This window comes from Streptopelia decaocto (assembly GCF_964273445.1).
Source record: "Streptopelia decaocto genome assembly, chromosome: 9".
Taxonomy (NCBI): domain Eukaryota; kingdom Metazoa; phylum Chordata; class Aves; order Columbiformes; family Columbidae; genus Streptopelia; species Streptopelia decaocto.
The window spans coordinates 900759-916523 of NC_138664.1; the positions used below are offsets into that span (position 1 = coordinate 900759).

The following is a 15765-nucleotide window of genomic DNA, read 5'->3' on the forward strand; positions in this document are numbered from 1 at the left end:
GAAAAGAGTTTATAGTAATTGTAGGACAATATAGTAAAAAGATATGAAAAAGTAAACCTTATTTGCAGAGAATATGGATGAGTGCTTTGATTTAGTCTGTTGCTTTTAGGCCAGGAAAAAAGGTTAATTTATTTTTCATACACTTACTTGTTAAAGGGTTTATTCAGTTGAACTAGTGTACCACTTGGCAGCCTGGATTACGGTGCCAAGATGACTTCAAGTGAGAGTGTGATGTATTTATTCTGCGTTTTATTTCACAGAAAACTGTTTTCTTTTTGCCCTGTAGCACGTCTTTAAGCTGGAACAAGAAGAATATATGAAGGAACAAATACCGTGGACCTTGATTGATTTCTATGACAATCAGCCGTGCATCAACCTCATTGAGGCCAAAATGGGAGTTCTGGATCTGCTGGATGAGGAGTGCAAGGTGTGTGCTCAGGGGCTTTCATAGAGCGGGGTCATCACCTGTCCTGCTTCTGGGCCCTCACAGGGAAGAGTCACGGGCATACAGCCAGCACTTAGACACTGCTGTTTGGAGGATTTGGAGAACGTGCAAACAAAATGGGCAATTACAGGAGGAGAAAAAATGGGTTTAGTCATGCTTTTTCCCCCCTTGTCTCCATCGAGTGTCTGTATCTGTTTCTGGGTCTCTGACCAACCTTTGTTTTGACTCGGGCAGCTTTCTCAAACGTAGCAAGTGAAGTCTTTGGTCCTGTCAGGTTTCTCCAAGTTGCCTGGTGCTTGGTGTCTCACCTTTTGTCTCTCATCTTAGTTGAGGTTGTGCCAGGCTGTGTGCAGGGGGTGCCGTGTTGCTGTGCGATGTCCGCTTCAGTGGAAACCCAGCCTGGGGTTCTTGTGCATCACAAACAGTCTCTGCGGGTGGGGTACGAGTTCTGACCTGCTCTGTTGCTGCTGGGTCAGGTAGCGTTCCTCTTGGATCCCGCCTGCAGGTGTGTGACACTGGCAGCGTTTTTAGTGTCATATGTGTCACACCTGCTGGGCTGCGCCCCAGAGTGTTAGAAAGGCAAGAGTGCAGCTGGTCGCTGGCTTCCCTGCTTATGGCAGTGCTGGAAATCTGAGGAGCTGGAGTTTGAAAGTGAACCACAAAGTGTTGTCCCCCTTTTCTTAGTTTCTTTTGCTACCAAAGAGTTTTCAAGACATTTTGAATGACTCTGCATTCTCTTCCATAGATGCCAAAAGGCTCGGATGACACTTGGGCCCAAAAACTGTACAATACTCACTTGAATAAATGTGCCCTCTTTGAAAAGCCACGTTTATCCAATAAAGCTTTTATCATCAAGCACTTTGCTGACAAGGTAAGGACTTTTTTCTGCAGTGCCTCTTTCCACTACTGGTGTTCCTGGGTGGGAGGGGGTGCCGGGAGGGGGTGCCGGGAGGGTGGGAGGGGGTGCCGGGAGGGGGTGCCGGGAGGGCGGGAGGGGGTGCCGGGAGGGGGTGCCGGGAGGGGGTGCCGGGGGGGCGGCTGTCGCAGGCAGCGCCGGGCAGCAGTGTTCTGGCTCTGCTCGGCGTCCTGCAGAACGTGCGCCTGCCTGTGCCGCCGAGCAGGAGAACGTTGACGTGGCAGCTGTGCAGAACCAGGAACACAAACAAGAGCTTCTGCCTCCTGTCACATGCTGTAACCACCAACCGGCCTTTTCCAAAACATGACAGCTTAGCGTACTTTCAATTCACAGCGTAATTGCATCAATTCCAGTTTTTCTATGGAAATATACAAAACAGAAAATCGTATGTCTCACTGTAGCTTTAGCTAAAGAGCAACAACCAAATGTGTTGGGTTTGCTGCCATCTTAATGTGCAAAAGGAGAGAGGTTCCCACACCCTTCTTATCGCTGGGGCAGGATGTGCTGCTCCCCCCGCCTCTGCTGCTCTTTCTGGGAAGCTGGTCAAGGGGCAGCTCAGTGGAGTGCGTGCATTGTTCAGCTCCGCAATGCAGCGTCAGGCTGAGCAACTCCTCAGGTTAAAATCAAATACTAAAAAGTTCTATTTAAGGTATTGTCCCGCTAAACAAGGAAGCTGCCTCAAAATATTGTTGGCTTTGTCCAAAAAGGTTTGGAGAAGCTCTGGGATTCTTCTCCGTATGTGCTGACGGGGGGTTGGAAGCCTTTGTTTGCCTCCATTTGATTTCTCCCCGCTTCTTGCATTTATGCATAGGAAAGGAGTCCTGTTCTTGTTGCATTTATTGTTAATAAAAGCAGCAAGAACACCTCTGTAACAGTTGAAATTCATGAGTTCTGCTCTATTTGGTGCATGGGAGAACAAGACGGTTTTAATGAATATTTCCTATACCGTTCATGAGGCTGAACTTTCACATTTGCAAACCAGGCGTTCCCTTGCGCAGTCTGAGCTGCGGGCTCTGCTGCGTGTCTGTGCGGAGCGTTCAGTGCTCTCCCGCGTGCTTGCGGGAGCGCACACAGACATCTTGAGGAACAGCTGAAGCTGTGGGGTTGGTAACCTCTGTGCCTGATGCTTTTTGTGGGAGAAGGCAGAGATTCTGCCGCCCTCTCGTGGCATTGTCCCCCGCGCTAAGAGCATCAGTGGTGCCCCAGCTGATGTGCAGCGGGGAAGATCCTCTGCCTTCTGCACCGCTGGGAGCTGCTGGCAGTGCTCTGCCGCTGGGCTGTGTGTACTGCTGGCAGTGCTCTGCAGCTGAGCTGTGTGTACTGCTGGCAGTGCTCTGCAGCTGGGCTGTGTGTACTGCTGGCAGTGCTCTGCAGCTGGGCTGTGTGTACTGCTGGCAGTGCTCTGCAGCTGGGCTGTGTGTACTGCTGGCAGTGCGCTGCAGCTGGGCTGTGTGTACTGCTGGCAGTGCTCTGCAGCTGGGCTGTGTGTACTGCTGGCAGTGCGCTGCAGCTGGGCTGTGTGTACTGCTGGCAGTGCGCTGCAGCTGGGCTGTGTGTACTGCTGGCAGTGCTCTGCCGCTGGGCTGTGTGTACTGCTGGCAGTGCTCTGCAGCTGGGCTGTGTGTACGGCTGGCAGTGCTCTGCAGCTGGGCTGTGTGTACTGCTGGCAGTGCGCTGCAGCTGGGCTGTGTGTACTGCTGGCAGTGCTCTGCCGCTGGGCTGTGTGTACTGCTGGCAGTGCTCTGCCGCTGGGCTGTGTGTACTGCTGGCAGTGCTCTGCAGCTGGGCTGTGTGTACTGCTGGCAGTGCGCTGCAGCTGGGCTGTGTGTACTGCTGGCAGTGCGCTGCAGCTGGGCTGTGTGTACTGCTGGCAGTGCGCTGCAGCTGGGCTGTGTGTACTGCTGGCAGTGCGCTGCAGCTGGGCTGTGTGTACTGCTGGCAGTGCTCTGCAGCTGGGCTGTGTGTACTGCTGGCAGTGCTCTGCAGCTGGGCTGTGTGTACTGCTGGCAGTGCGCTGCAGCTGGGCTGTGTTGTGGCAGCACGGCTGCCTGGCGGTGCTGACAGAGCTGCTGGCCGTGGGGCTGCCTGCTCCCAAACAGCAAAATCGCTATAAAGGTCTGCTCTTGTATTTTACAGTCTGCACTTCTGCTGATAGGAGGTTGAAGAGTTAGCATGCTTACATAATTTAATATCGAATTCTAAGCTAAAAACTTTTGAGAGTAGTTTTGGGGTTTTCTTCAGCCTTGAATTAGGACAGTGGTATAAATATTAGGCTTTTATCCGATGCTCTGGCTGTTCTTTGCTCCAGGAGACACTGTGGCCCTGTGAGAAAGGATTGTTATGTGTTGTCACAACATTCAGACTTTCCATTGCCTCTGATCAAATAGTCTTTCTGAGTAGGAATCAGGCATTTTCATAAAAAGCTGCAGGCAGATCTACTTCTTGCCTCTCGGCCGATGAGATGAGATGAGATGAGAGGAGGTTTTTGTTCTCGGTTGCATCGGGATTTCATGCGGTTTTGCAGCCCTGATAACTCCGGTGAAGGAGACGCTCAGCACATTTTGATTCTTCACCTTTACGGAAACTGCTCAATCCTGCGGACTTGCACAAGCATCCCTCAGCGGTGAAACACAGCTGGTGTCATGCAATAACACTACTCATGTCTAGATATTTTAATATTTTACATTTTACTGAAAAGCACTCTCTTTAAGGAAAATCTATACTTGCCAAAGATGCACTTGGGAGCTGATCTTTTCAACATCCACAAGAATGATCTGTTTTAAATGTGAATGTTACAGCTGGTGAATTCTATTTAAAACATTCTTGTTAAATGCTTTTAATACTCACTTTTTTTGTAAAATGATGGTTTTCAGGTGGAATATCAATGCGAAGGCTTTTTGGAAAAGAATAAAGACACAGTTTATGAAGAACAAATTAAGGTCCTAAAATCAAGTAAGGTTAGTATAAGGATTTTTCTTGTTTCTTATGGATCCTCACATTAAGGGTCATAGAAAATTTCTCAGAAACCTGGAAAATATTTCTCCCTTAGCATAAGATCAACTGAAACTGAACCTAGTTTGCGTTTTACTTGCCTGTCTGTATGAAATGAGAAGGTCCTTGAGCCTAATGTTGCTCTGTGTAAGATGGGTCTGTATTTAGCCGCTGATTTCACTGTTTGTTGTGTTGTGTTTGGTTGTTGCTGTTGTTTGGTGGTTTGGTGGGGGGTTGTGTTTGTTTGGGTTTTTTTCGTTTTGTTCTGTGTTACTTTTCACAAAACGTTGCTGTATTTTCTGTCAAGGCATCAAGAACTTCAAATAGACTAGAGTAGTATAAAAAGGCTTAACAGTTAAGGCCTTAATTTTGCAACCTGGAAACAGAAGCTCCTTGTTTATGGCCCTGATGAACAGAAAGTTTCTGGAGGAAAGACAAGTTCTACTCCTGGAGCAAAACAAGAGCGGAATGAAATGTATAGACCCTAAGGACACGAACCAGAATGTATGGAGTCTTGCCATTTATTGATATCTATGAAAGAAAGATAACATCTGAATTGAAAAATGCTGTGTGAAGGAAAGTTATAGAACAGGCCTTCAGTGCCATCATCTGCTTTTTTAATGGAAAAAATGCTGGTGGTGCTCTTCTGAAATGTAAAGGCCGTTACCTTGACGTTATGCTGCGATGGCTGTTGGGAATGTGCTGGCTCTAATGCCCCAGGAAGCAAGTCCAGCCTATTTAAAATTATTATTCTATCAGGAAAAACAACATTATTCTCTTCTGTTTCCATTCTGAGCAGATATATGGAGCTACATTATTAAAACATGTGGTATAATGAAGACCCAGAGCAGCGTTTCTGCCGAGGGAAGGGCTGCGGTGGGCTGAGTGCGGCACTGCTGTGCGGGGCAGTTCCGTCTATAAGAAAGAACACGGTTTTCCCCAGTGCTCAATTTTACCAAAACCAGTGTTAAAAACAAAAAGAAATTCAACCATGAAGAAAACAGATTTTCAAAAGAGGAAGGGTTCATTTTTATTTTTCATTAGTAATTGTAGCGGGATTGCATTTCTGATTCATTTTTTGTTGTTGTCCGTGTTTTCTGGGCTTGCGGTGTACGTTCAACAGAAGGTAATTCTGAACTGATGCATCATCTGCCACCCTGCCATGCACAGGCGCTCGCACAGCTCGAGCGCCGCTCTGCTCTCCACGCTGCACGACACACGCTTCTCCTGGCAGGCACTGCGGTGCTGAGCTCTGTGTTTTGGCATTCTCTATAAACCCACCCACAGGACCTCTTTGAACTACTTCACTTTCCATGCATGTATCATGAAAGCAGTGCAGCAGTCCTTCAGCTTTTATGCTTGCTACTGGCATGTTGTTTAAACCTTCTGTCATGGCTGTGTTCTGAAGGAAATGGTCTGTAAGATTGTTAGCAGCATGTCTATTAAGTCATCAGGAAAAATTACAGGAATCAATGCTTGCTTGCTTGTTTTCTACTATGTGAATTATCTGCCCTTTGATCAGTGTGTTCCCTCTCTTTGAACACTCCTAGTGTTCTGTGAAACAAAGAAAATTCATCAAATACTAAAAACCAAAACCCAAGGAGAACGTGAATTCCCCCCGTGTGGATGGTGCTCTCCGGTTGCTGATCCTGCTGCCGAAGGCCACACGTTGCTCCTTTCTTCTGCCAGCACTGACTGAGGCGCTGTCCATGAGAACGGTGCCTTCGAAGTGCGCTTGCCCACTTTCACAGGGCTGGAAAGAGGGAATGAGACCTGTGTCCCGATAGCTTAGGAGAGCTTGTCCATCTGCGGTCCAGGCACGGGGAAGGCCCTTCGCCCCAGCCTGGTGTGTGAGAGCATCAGGAGCTTCAGACAGAGCATGTTGCATTCAGATAAGTTTGTGTATGGGATGAGGATGGCTGTGTAGCTCTGATGTAGCTCTGATGCCGCACACGCTGACGTGCTCCATCTGCCTGCGGGCAGCTGGGGGAGTTGGTGCTGGAGGCAGCAGGAGACGGGCTGAACCACCCTCTGGAATGCAATTCTGCCACCTGCTACAGAGGTGATCTCAGGTGATCGTGAGCCTGATCTGGCAGTTGGGTTCAGGCTAAGCCATGATACTCCTTTTGCAGTTCAGGACTTCAGGATAGCTTTGTAGCATTCATAGTTGTTATATGATGCTGGGGTGCTGCACTAGATGTTATTGAGGAACGTTTGGTGCTTTCTGCGGGCCCATCCAGCACAACCACCGAGCACAAGCACCCTTTTGTTGCGCAGCATGTTTCATCGGATGTTGTGCATGCTCACCAAGTTTTATAAGGCAAAACCTATTTTTTTACTTTTTTAGGTTGTTCTTAGCCCAAGCACTTTCTAATACTGAAAACCCAATGCTCCTGTCTCTTTGGAGAAAATGCACAAATGCTAGATAAAAGATTACTCATTGACAGGTAGAGAAGCTCAGATTTTCTTCCTGTTACAATGCTTCTGAAGTGCCATAGTTGTCAGTGGAAAGGCCTGCTGGTGTTATTTTTAGCTACGTTACCTCAAAGCAGGTATTATGTATGGGGATATTTTGGAGTCATTAGAGACAGGGAACCTGAGCGATATTGGAAAGATGTTTCGGGTTTTCCCTTCGCTTCCACTGACTTGAGGGAAGATCTTAAGTCGGATAAATTTGGCCAGTTAGTTGTTGGTTCCTTTTTGAAGTTGATTATTTCAGTTTTGAGTGTGTTGTGTTTTGGGGCGGCAGGCGGCTGAACACCACGCACGTTGGCTCACTCCCCTGCCTCGGGGGCATGGGGAGAGGATCTGGAAATAGAAAGTAAACCTCGTGGGCTGAGATAAAGACAGTTTAATAGGAGAGACATGGAAATCATAGTAATCATCATAAATAAAACAAGCGATGCACAATGCAGTTGCTCACTACCTGTGATCGATGCTCAGCCTGTTCCCAAGCAGCAGTTCCCCTGGCCAGCTTCCCCCAGAATATATACTGAGCATGGTGTCCCATGGTATGGAATATCCCTTTGGATCAGCTGTCCTGGCCGTGCCCCCTCCCAGCTTCTTGTGCACCCGGCACAGCCTGAGAGGCTGAGAAGTCCTTGAGTACTTAGCAACAACTAAAACATCAGTGTGTTATCAGCATTATTCTCATTCTGAATACAGAGCACAGCACTGTACCAGCTACCAGGGAGAAAATTAACTCTATCCCAGCCAAAACCAGGACAGAGCGATAAAGCAGCAATATTCTTTGTGGCCTGCTGGGTTGTTGAGTGTCCTAGATATTTCTCACCACAAAGGAGTCTGATGCACCCTGGAATGAGAGGACCCTGTTGTTTCCTTCTTTGATCAAAGCAGCCAAATATAATTTCAGTTGGTACTTACGAAACTGCTGTGAGCTTCTAACAGTTTCACATGGAAGAATTTTATCTCCAGAAGGACACTCACTGATCAAATCCGCAAGATCCATAGTATTAAATCGTGGCCCACTCACTATCCTACTAGCTTGAATTTTTTTTTTGCATTTGTCCCCATGTGGAGCTCAAACAAACAAACAAAACAACCATGCTTACAAAAATGGAGCCTGGATTCTAACTCTTGAACACAAACGGGTGCAATCACTTGCTGGATTCTTACCCTCTGTATCTTTCCTGCTGTTGTACCAGTTTAAGCTGCTCCCGGAGTTATTCCAGGATGAGGAGAAGGCGCTGAGCCCCACATCGGCAGCCCCATCGGGGCGCGTGCCTTTGTCTCGCACGGCCGTGAAACCAGCCAAGGCCAGGCCAGGGCAGGCCAGCAAGGAGCACAAGAAAACCGTGGGCCACCAGGTGGGTCTGCACACGCGGCTCTGTTAAACCACCTCTGCCTCCTGCTGCCTCAGAGCTCTCGGGGGGGGCTGTGGTTTTGAGACTTATACAGTGGATTGTGACTTACATTTTGGAGCAAATATACCTTAGTTATTAATACATTTTGGGCCACAGTTTCAGGGACCTCAGTTCTTACTGTGGTGCCAAAACCAAAACTCAGTCAAAAGCTGAAAATAACTCAGTCTAGCCCATGTTTTTGTAATTTATCACGTGCTGATATAGGAGCTTTACTTCTGTAAAGCCTAACACTTAGAAATCTCACTGTAACATAATTCACCCAAAGATGGTATCTGAAGCTAAAGTCTATTGCCATAACAAAACCAAGATGGTATTTAGTACCAAAAACTTTACTACAAATAAACAAATATCCCTAGGTCCGCTTCAAGAGTTCATCTCAAGCATGACTGAGCTTGTTAAGGCTGTTCCCTGATATTTTTCCCTTTTTCTTTTCCAAAGTTTCGAAACTCTCTCCATCTGCTGATGGAAACCCTAAACGCTACAACTCCACACTACGTTCGCTGTATTAAGCCTAACGACTTCAAGTTTCCTTTCACGTAAGCTGGTTCATGTTTATGGTTCCATAGGCTGTGCCTGGGAGGGAATTACCCGAGGCCTCGGAGGATCAAGGTTCTGCTAAACCTTGCTCACTCCTGAGTGAAGTGGCAGGTCTTTCCTTGTTATGGACTCATTGTGCATGTGTACATGTACTTAAGCAGGAGATGGTTTTAGAGGGAGAAATAGCAACAAGACTGGGGAAGGGACTTGAACACAAGCCCTATGGGGAGAGGCTGAGGGAGCTGGGCTTGTTTAGTCTGGAGAAGAGGAGGCTCAGAGCTGAGCTCAGCACTCTCTAGAACTACCTGAAGGGCAGTTCTAGCCAGGGGGGGATTGGTCTCTTCTCCCAGGCATCAGCAATAGGACAAGGGGCCATGGGCTTCAACTCTGCCAGGGGAAACTGAGGCTGGAGATGAGAAAGCAATTCTGTGCAGAGAGAGTGGTCAGGATTGGAATGGCTGCCCAGGGAGGTGCTGGACTCACTGGCCCTGGAGGTTTTTAAACTGAGATTGGACATGGCACTTAGTGCCATGATCTGGTCAATGGGCTGGAGTTGGACCAAGGGTTGGACTGGATGATCTCTGAGGTCTTTTCCAACCCAGTCGATTCTGTGATTCTGTGTGATTCCTGATGCTTGTTTTGTTTATGGTGATAGATGAGAAAAATGCCACCATTTACATTGCTAGCTGTGTTAGATGTGCTTGCAGTTTGCACTCCTTGAGTTCATTTGCTGCAATTTGCTTTTGCGGGTTCCAACGTCGTATTCCTTATCTTTTTTTCACGTGTGAACTTGGAGCTTGTCTCAGAAGTCTGGTTCAAAGCTGGGCCCGTGGGGGCCGCGGTGGCTGTGGGGCAGGCCCGTGGGGGGCAGGCCCGTGGGGGGCAGGCCCAGGGGGGGCAGCCCTGCAGCTGGGGCCGTGCCCGGGCAGGCTGTCCTCTGCCACCACCCAGCTGCAGGAGCACCGGCTGGACCTGTTGACCACCCAGCGCATCGCACCCCTACCCCTCCGTGCCACTGCTGTCCTGGGTGTGCGCAGGGCCGGGAGTCCCATGTGATGCAAAACTAGCCCTGCACCCACAGGTTCTTTTTATTCCTACGCAGGTTTGATGAAAAGCGGGCAGTGCAGCAGCTGAGAGCTTGTGGTGTCCTGGAGACCATCCGAATCAGTGCAGCTGGCTTCCCCTCCAGGTGTGTTTGCTGCTCTTTAGATTGGTTCAGCTGCAGTTCCTTTTTTTAAGGGAATTCATTGTTGAGACTGTTCATTGACTGTTCATTGAATTCATTGTTGAGACTGACACTGCCTCTGTTTTTCGGACAGGTGGACGTACCAAGAGTTCTTCAGCCGTTACCGTGTTCTGATGAAGCAGAGAGATGTCCTTAGTGACCGAAAGCAGACGTGTAAAAATGTCCTGGAGAAGCTGATTCTGGTACTGGACTTAGTGCTGAGAGTATCTGGAATCTGAAGGGAGTAAAAGGTTCCCTTAAGTACTTCTACAAAGTATTGAACCAGTAAACCAGGAGTGTCAAGCTCATTTTCACCAGGAGCCACATCAGCCTCATGGTTGCCTTCAAAGGGCTGAATGTCATTTTAGGACTGTATAGATGTAACTACTACATTTGTACAGTCCTAAAATGATATTCGGCCCTTTAAAAGCAACCGCGAGGCTGATGTGGCTCCCGGTGAAAATGACCTTGAGACCCCTGCACTAAACTGTAGAATTTCCCGGTGTATCGCAGGAAAGGAAGACAGTGGTTTTCAGTGTGGGCGGTGACCCACCCCAGTTGTTTCTGGGCATTTCTTAAGGGCCGCTGGAGGGTGGAGGGCAGGTGGGCTCCGAAGAGGCAGTTCCAGGCAGCTCTGGGTAGAAGGAGCTTAACTGAGACCTACTCACAAGTGTCAGTTGGGAAGAGAAAGAGGCAAAGTTTACTGAAGATACAAAAGGAAGCACGCCCACCTTGCTGAGCTGCAGTGCCAATGTTAGTGTGTTTATGGAAACAAAAAGATAAATACTGTGCAGGCAGGCTGGGACTCAGCTGTTTGAATTCCGTGTCACTGGGTGGACTTAACTAAAACCTTTTCATTTACATGCATATGTCTGTATTTATAGTGTTAAGTGTATCCTAAGCTGTATCTCTTTGACTGCTGTTCCTTTTAACTCAACATCAATCAACAAAATTAAGTATTTCAATGTACCTTTGCATATTCTCAGTTTTCCCCCAAGGAGTACTGCAGCCTATAGGGGGAGAGCATTATTCTCTTTGTGGCTTAGTTCTGAAGTTTCAGCTGTGTTTGAGCAGCAGGGGGATGCTTTGTCCTGGGTTGGTCCTGGTGCGGTGGAGGACACGCGCATGTTTGAAGCCCCAGCGGTCTCGTTTGTGCTGTGTTACATGGTTGGACTGGACCATTCAGAGGGGTCATCTACAATTTAAGCAGGAAATGGTGCCTGTGCATGGCGTGTACCACTTTCGTGCTTTGGGCCCTTTGTCACCTCCTGTAGCCTTCCACATCTCTTCTAATTCTTGCCTAAGCAAAAATCTTGTGGCTTTCCTTTAGGCCATGCTTTTATGGCCTATCGTATTAATTTGTTAAGAGAACCATACAGAGAAAATACTCTCCTCTACTATTTAATTTAAGTCTAGTTTTACTTGAAATCCTACATGGATAATACTAACTCTACTTTCATTTAGCCCTTTGTGCCTTTTTTATCCACTAACGTTTAACGCTGTAACTGATCCTCTTTTTACCTCTGAAAATAGGACAAGGATAAGTACCAGTTTGGTAAGACAAAAATATTTTTCCGGGCTGGTCAAGTAGCCTATCTGGAAAAAATCAGGGCAGATAAGTTGAGAGCTGCCTGTATTCGCATCCAAAAGACGATCCGAGGCTGGCTGATGCGAAAGAAGTACGTGCGTATGAGGAAGGCTGCCATCACCATTCAGAGGCATGTCAGAGGGTACCAGGCACGATGGTAAGCGATGCTCGTGGGAAAACCCCCACTAGCCTCAATTCACATCCCTTTAAGTAGGACATTGAAATGTGATCCATTTGTTCTCTCCTTCCTGTGCTAGCTGAGAGGAAATAATTTTCCAGGGAAATGAAGGAAATAGAATATAATGAATGTGTCTGTCCTTGGCTGTGTGATGCTGAGAACAGCAGGTCGGTCGCAGGAACAGGGTACAGGTGGTGCTGGGAGACGCTGAGGTGAGGTGGAGCGGGACTCTGGGCTGAGTCCTTGTTGCTCAGTTTCCACGTGCCCTCCCGGCTGGTCTGTCTGTCCTGCTGGAGAAGCCGTTCCTCATCAGTCATTGGTGTGGATTGACTTCTGAGGAATGGCCATGAAAGAGCCAGAGTAAAGTGTGTGGGAGTGCAGGTGGGGTCATTCAAAGATCAGGTGGTTATGAAGACTGTAGGAATCAAAGATGCTTTGTAACTGTCCTGCCGAGGGGGCCAAGAATGAGCAACTGTTTTCTACAGGTTGAGGTTGAGAGAGGAGATCTGGAAATAGCTTTAAAGCTGTAGAAAAGGTGATGAGAAATTAAGCTGAGTTTATCTTGTTGGTTCTATAGCACAGTTCTCAGAGGAAATGGCAACATTTCCCTGTAACACCTTGCAAGGTTGCTGTTAATTTGCCGTTCTGTTGTACCGCGGTATGGTAGAATAGCAAGTCAATATGCTGTATCACTGACGGCATTAGGAAGAAACTGAAGTAGAAAATGTGGCTCTTGAGAGAGAGGATAAAGTTATAGGATATAAAAAAGCAGTGTTCAAGCACTGACAAATAATGACAGGTGTTATTTGTAATCTTCTTCTTGCTCAGCTATGCCAAGTTCCTGCGGAGAACACGGGCTGCCATCACCATCCAGAAGTTCCAGCGCATGTACGTGGTCCGCAAAAGATACCAACGCATGCGAGACGCTACCATTGCTCTTCAGGCTCTCCTAAGAGGTTACATGGCCAGGAACAAGTACCAAATGGTAAGAAATCATCACGGTTTACCTAACTCAAGCTTTATTTCCACATACCTTCACAACAGAGCTGCTCTGTGGTGTCCCCTTGGGAATATGAAATGTTTGTGTGCGTGTGTTACGCGTAATGCACAAACAAAATGTCACCGCATGGGTTGAAGGGCAGCACCTGCAAATGGGAAAGATCCGATGCTGCATTGTCATCTTAGAGACATTTCGTTAGAGATTAGTTAGAGATGATAACATTCGTGTTATCATCTAATATGGATGTACCTGGACTTTCCGTGCAGTCCATGGAGAACCTGACAGGGGTTTACAGCATTTCTCTTGAGAAGAATTCTTCATCTGTTATGTAGAATGTCGAGGCACTTAAATACTGAAAATGGCCTCGTGTGAATGTGCCTCCATGAGTTCAAATCAGTATTGCTCACATCAATAGACATATGGGACGCACTGCTATAGCTATTCCATCCCTAGTTTCAGTGATTCTGAAACGGCTGATGGGATATACTGAAGGAGTTTAATGTTAGCAAAGAGGTAATCGCAAAAATAGGAGATTAAAAGTTAGATTTGTCTGGTTTTAAATTTATTGATGTTGGTTTTGTTTTAGAGAGAAGTTGGTATAACCCTGGCTTTGAGATATTGATAATATTTTCCTGATTATGCTTGATAAGAAATAAAAGTTGAATTGTGAAATTAGAATTTTTTCTTCAGTGGTTACAGGGCTGGAAAGAGAATTATGATTCAGATGGTTGGGCTACAAAATGCCAACATGTTTCACGGCACATTTTTCTAGGTGGATTGTTTTACCTGGGCTCAAACGTCAGCCTCTGTTTCACTGAAAAATTAGCTGGAAAAAAGGGTTGGTTTGTGGTGATTCTTTGTTTGTTAGTTTTGTGAGTTTTTTCTTTCCTAACCAGGTAGGTATTGAAGGCATATAACCAAAAGCAAACTAATGCTTATGTTCTATATGTTTCTCTTTTATATTTGAAGTTTCTGTAATTTTTCGTTTGTATTACATGGTCACGTGCGGATATGTCTAAATGACAGCATTCTAATATTTACTGACCAGAAAGCTTGAGAACGAATAATCCCTGATAAGAACCTGTCAATACTAAGACCCCCGTGCTTGACTTGGCTGTTCTTTTGTGCAGGTATTGACTTGCCTTTGTATTGGAATTCTTAGTGTTTTCATGATCACAAGCCGTGTTTTAGGTTGTGAGATTACATAAGATGTTTTTAGCAGTGATCCGACAGATGTGCTGCAGTCAGCCGTGGCTCACAGCAATACGTGGACAAAAAGCCACAAAAAGCCATCCTTAGGAGAACGGGAAGTGATTCCGTGTGCCTGAAGTTAGTCGTGCGAGTGACACACGCCCCATATGTCCTGTAGCCCAGAGTTTTATAACCCTGTTATATTCCGCCTGAGTAGACGGCAGGTCTCTGGAGGGGTCCCCGAAGGAGCGGCCGGACTCGCCTGTCGTGCCCCTCGAGCGGCGAATTGTTCAGCGCGGTACCACGTGGAGCTGTGACACCGCGCCCGCAGCGTGCTGTGTGTGCCCGTCTTCCTAAGGTGGATGTTATTAAAGCTGAGAGACAGGAATGGCCAGAGAGGGCAGCACGGGCTTTGCATGCGATGGGCAGGTAAACAGGGCTGTTCTGAAGTTCGGTGATTGCAGATGAGTGAAACCGAAGGGTTGCCCTGTGGCAGCGCGCTTGGGCTGCGCTGTGACCCTGTCGGTGCCATCCGTACACGTGTTGCTCCTCAGGGTTGTGAAAGGTCCCTGTTGTTGTTGTTGGAAGAGAGGGCATGGATTGCAGTCACGTGGCTGCTACAGGGAATTTAGAATGGTTGAATCATCTGTTTCGCACGTCCTGGGGAAAGCTTCTGCCCGAGACATTGCAGTGTGCTTCGCAGCTTAACAAGGAGTTCAGCTCCTCCACAGCTTTTTATATAAGCTTTCCTGGGAAATACCTGGGAAATCAGGTACCTTTTCTGATACTCTCACCTTGCGCTGGAGTGGCCCGTTTCCTCACTGGACTGCATGGGTGTGAGAATTCGCTGGCAGATGAGGACCATCCCTGCACCATGGAGGTATTTGCTGCTTTCAGACTGGAGTGAAAAGTTGTTGAAAGCTGGTGGTGCCGGAGCCGCTCAGGCAGCGCGGCTGACCCGCCGGGCTGTTCAGGAACGCGTGCGGTGGGCAGGAGTGCTCGCTGCGTGACGCGCCGGCAGGAGGACTTTGCCTTTTGACCTTGCTGTACGGTTGAGAGCCATTTCCTTACCTCCCTGCGCTATTTAACCCAGTGCTGGTATTTCAAGCCTCATTTTTTCTTTAGAAATAAATGCTAAGGGAGAAAGTCTATGTGTCTTATAATCTTGCTACTTTGCCAGTGAGCCTTTTAAGTCCATTGATCTGGAAATGTAACATTTCTAACACAGTTCATTTGGTAAGAAGAACAAAAGAAAATAAAATTGTTGTGAGCCTACTAGTTTGTCTTATCAGCTTTGTGGTAAATCAGTGCAAGAGTGTGAACCGCATGTGGTCTTTAGACTATCAAAGCCAAGAAGCAACATGAAATCTTAAATAGTTTTGTTCTTTAGAATGAACTGTTTAATTTGCAGAAGCTTCATGAAGTGGACTCTGAAGTTCTCCGGGTGCTGGAAGCCTTGTGGGTTTGTGCAGGCTCCCCACGCGTAGCTGTGGTCTGTGGGATCGCAGGGATCTCTGGCTGAATCAGTGACTGAAGGATCCAAAACCAAGTAGCAGACTCTTTGTCGCGTAAATTTCTGGCTACCACTCTGATGCAGGTTGCTCACATCCTGACTGGTTTTCATAACTTGGCTGGAACCTGTCGTTTGGTCAGACAGACTATGGCTGCTGCTTGTAACAATCTCCTCTGGGTTCTAGTGTGTACTCGCGGCATTGCACATCAAGGGTGGTCATTTTAAACCTTGTATGATTAATCCTATGCAGCATATGTCAATGAATCTAAGATGTTTCAAGATAAAAGGTTCAGTAAA

At 47.3% G+C, this 15765-nt stretch overlaps 1 protein-coding gene across 8 annotated transcripts in view; it reads left to right on the forward strand.

Moving 5' to 3' along the window:
* Positions 1-15765, forward strand: part of MYO5A (myosin VA) — an 84799-nt gene that overhangs the window by 43046 nt on the left and 25988 nt on the right. For all 8 annotated transcript variants that reach the window (XM_082060956.1, XM_082060958.1, XM_082060960.1 and 5 more), the window contains exons 12-20: positions 287-427; positions 1191-1316; positions 4235-4318; positions 8018-8179; positions 8675-8772; positions 9876-9962; positions 10093-10201; positions 11532-11743; positions 12593-12749. In XM_082060956.1, coding sequence (XP_081917082.1) covers positions 287-427; positions 1191-1316; positions 4235-4318; positions 8018-8179; positions 8675-8772; positions 9876-9962; positions 10093-10201; positions 11532-11743; positions 12593-12749 — 1176 coding nt within the window. The remainder of the gene's footprint in view (positions 1-286; positions 428-1190; positions 1317-4234; positions 4319-8017; positions 8180-8674; positions 8773-9875; positions 9963-10092; positions 10202-11531; positions 11744-12592; positions 12750-15765) is intronic.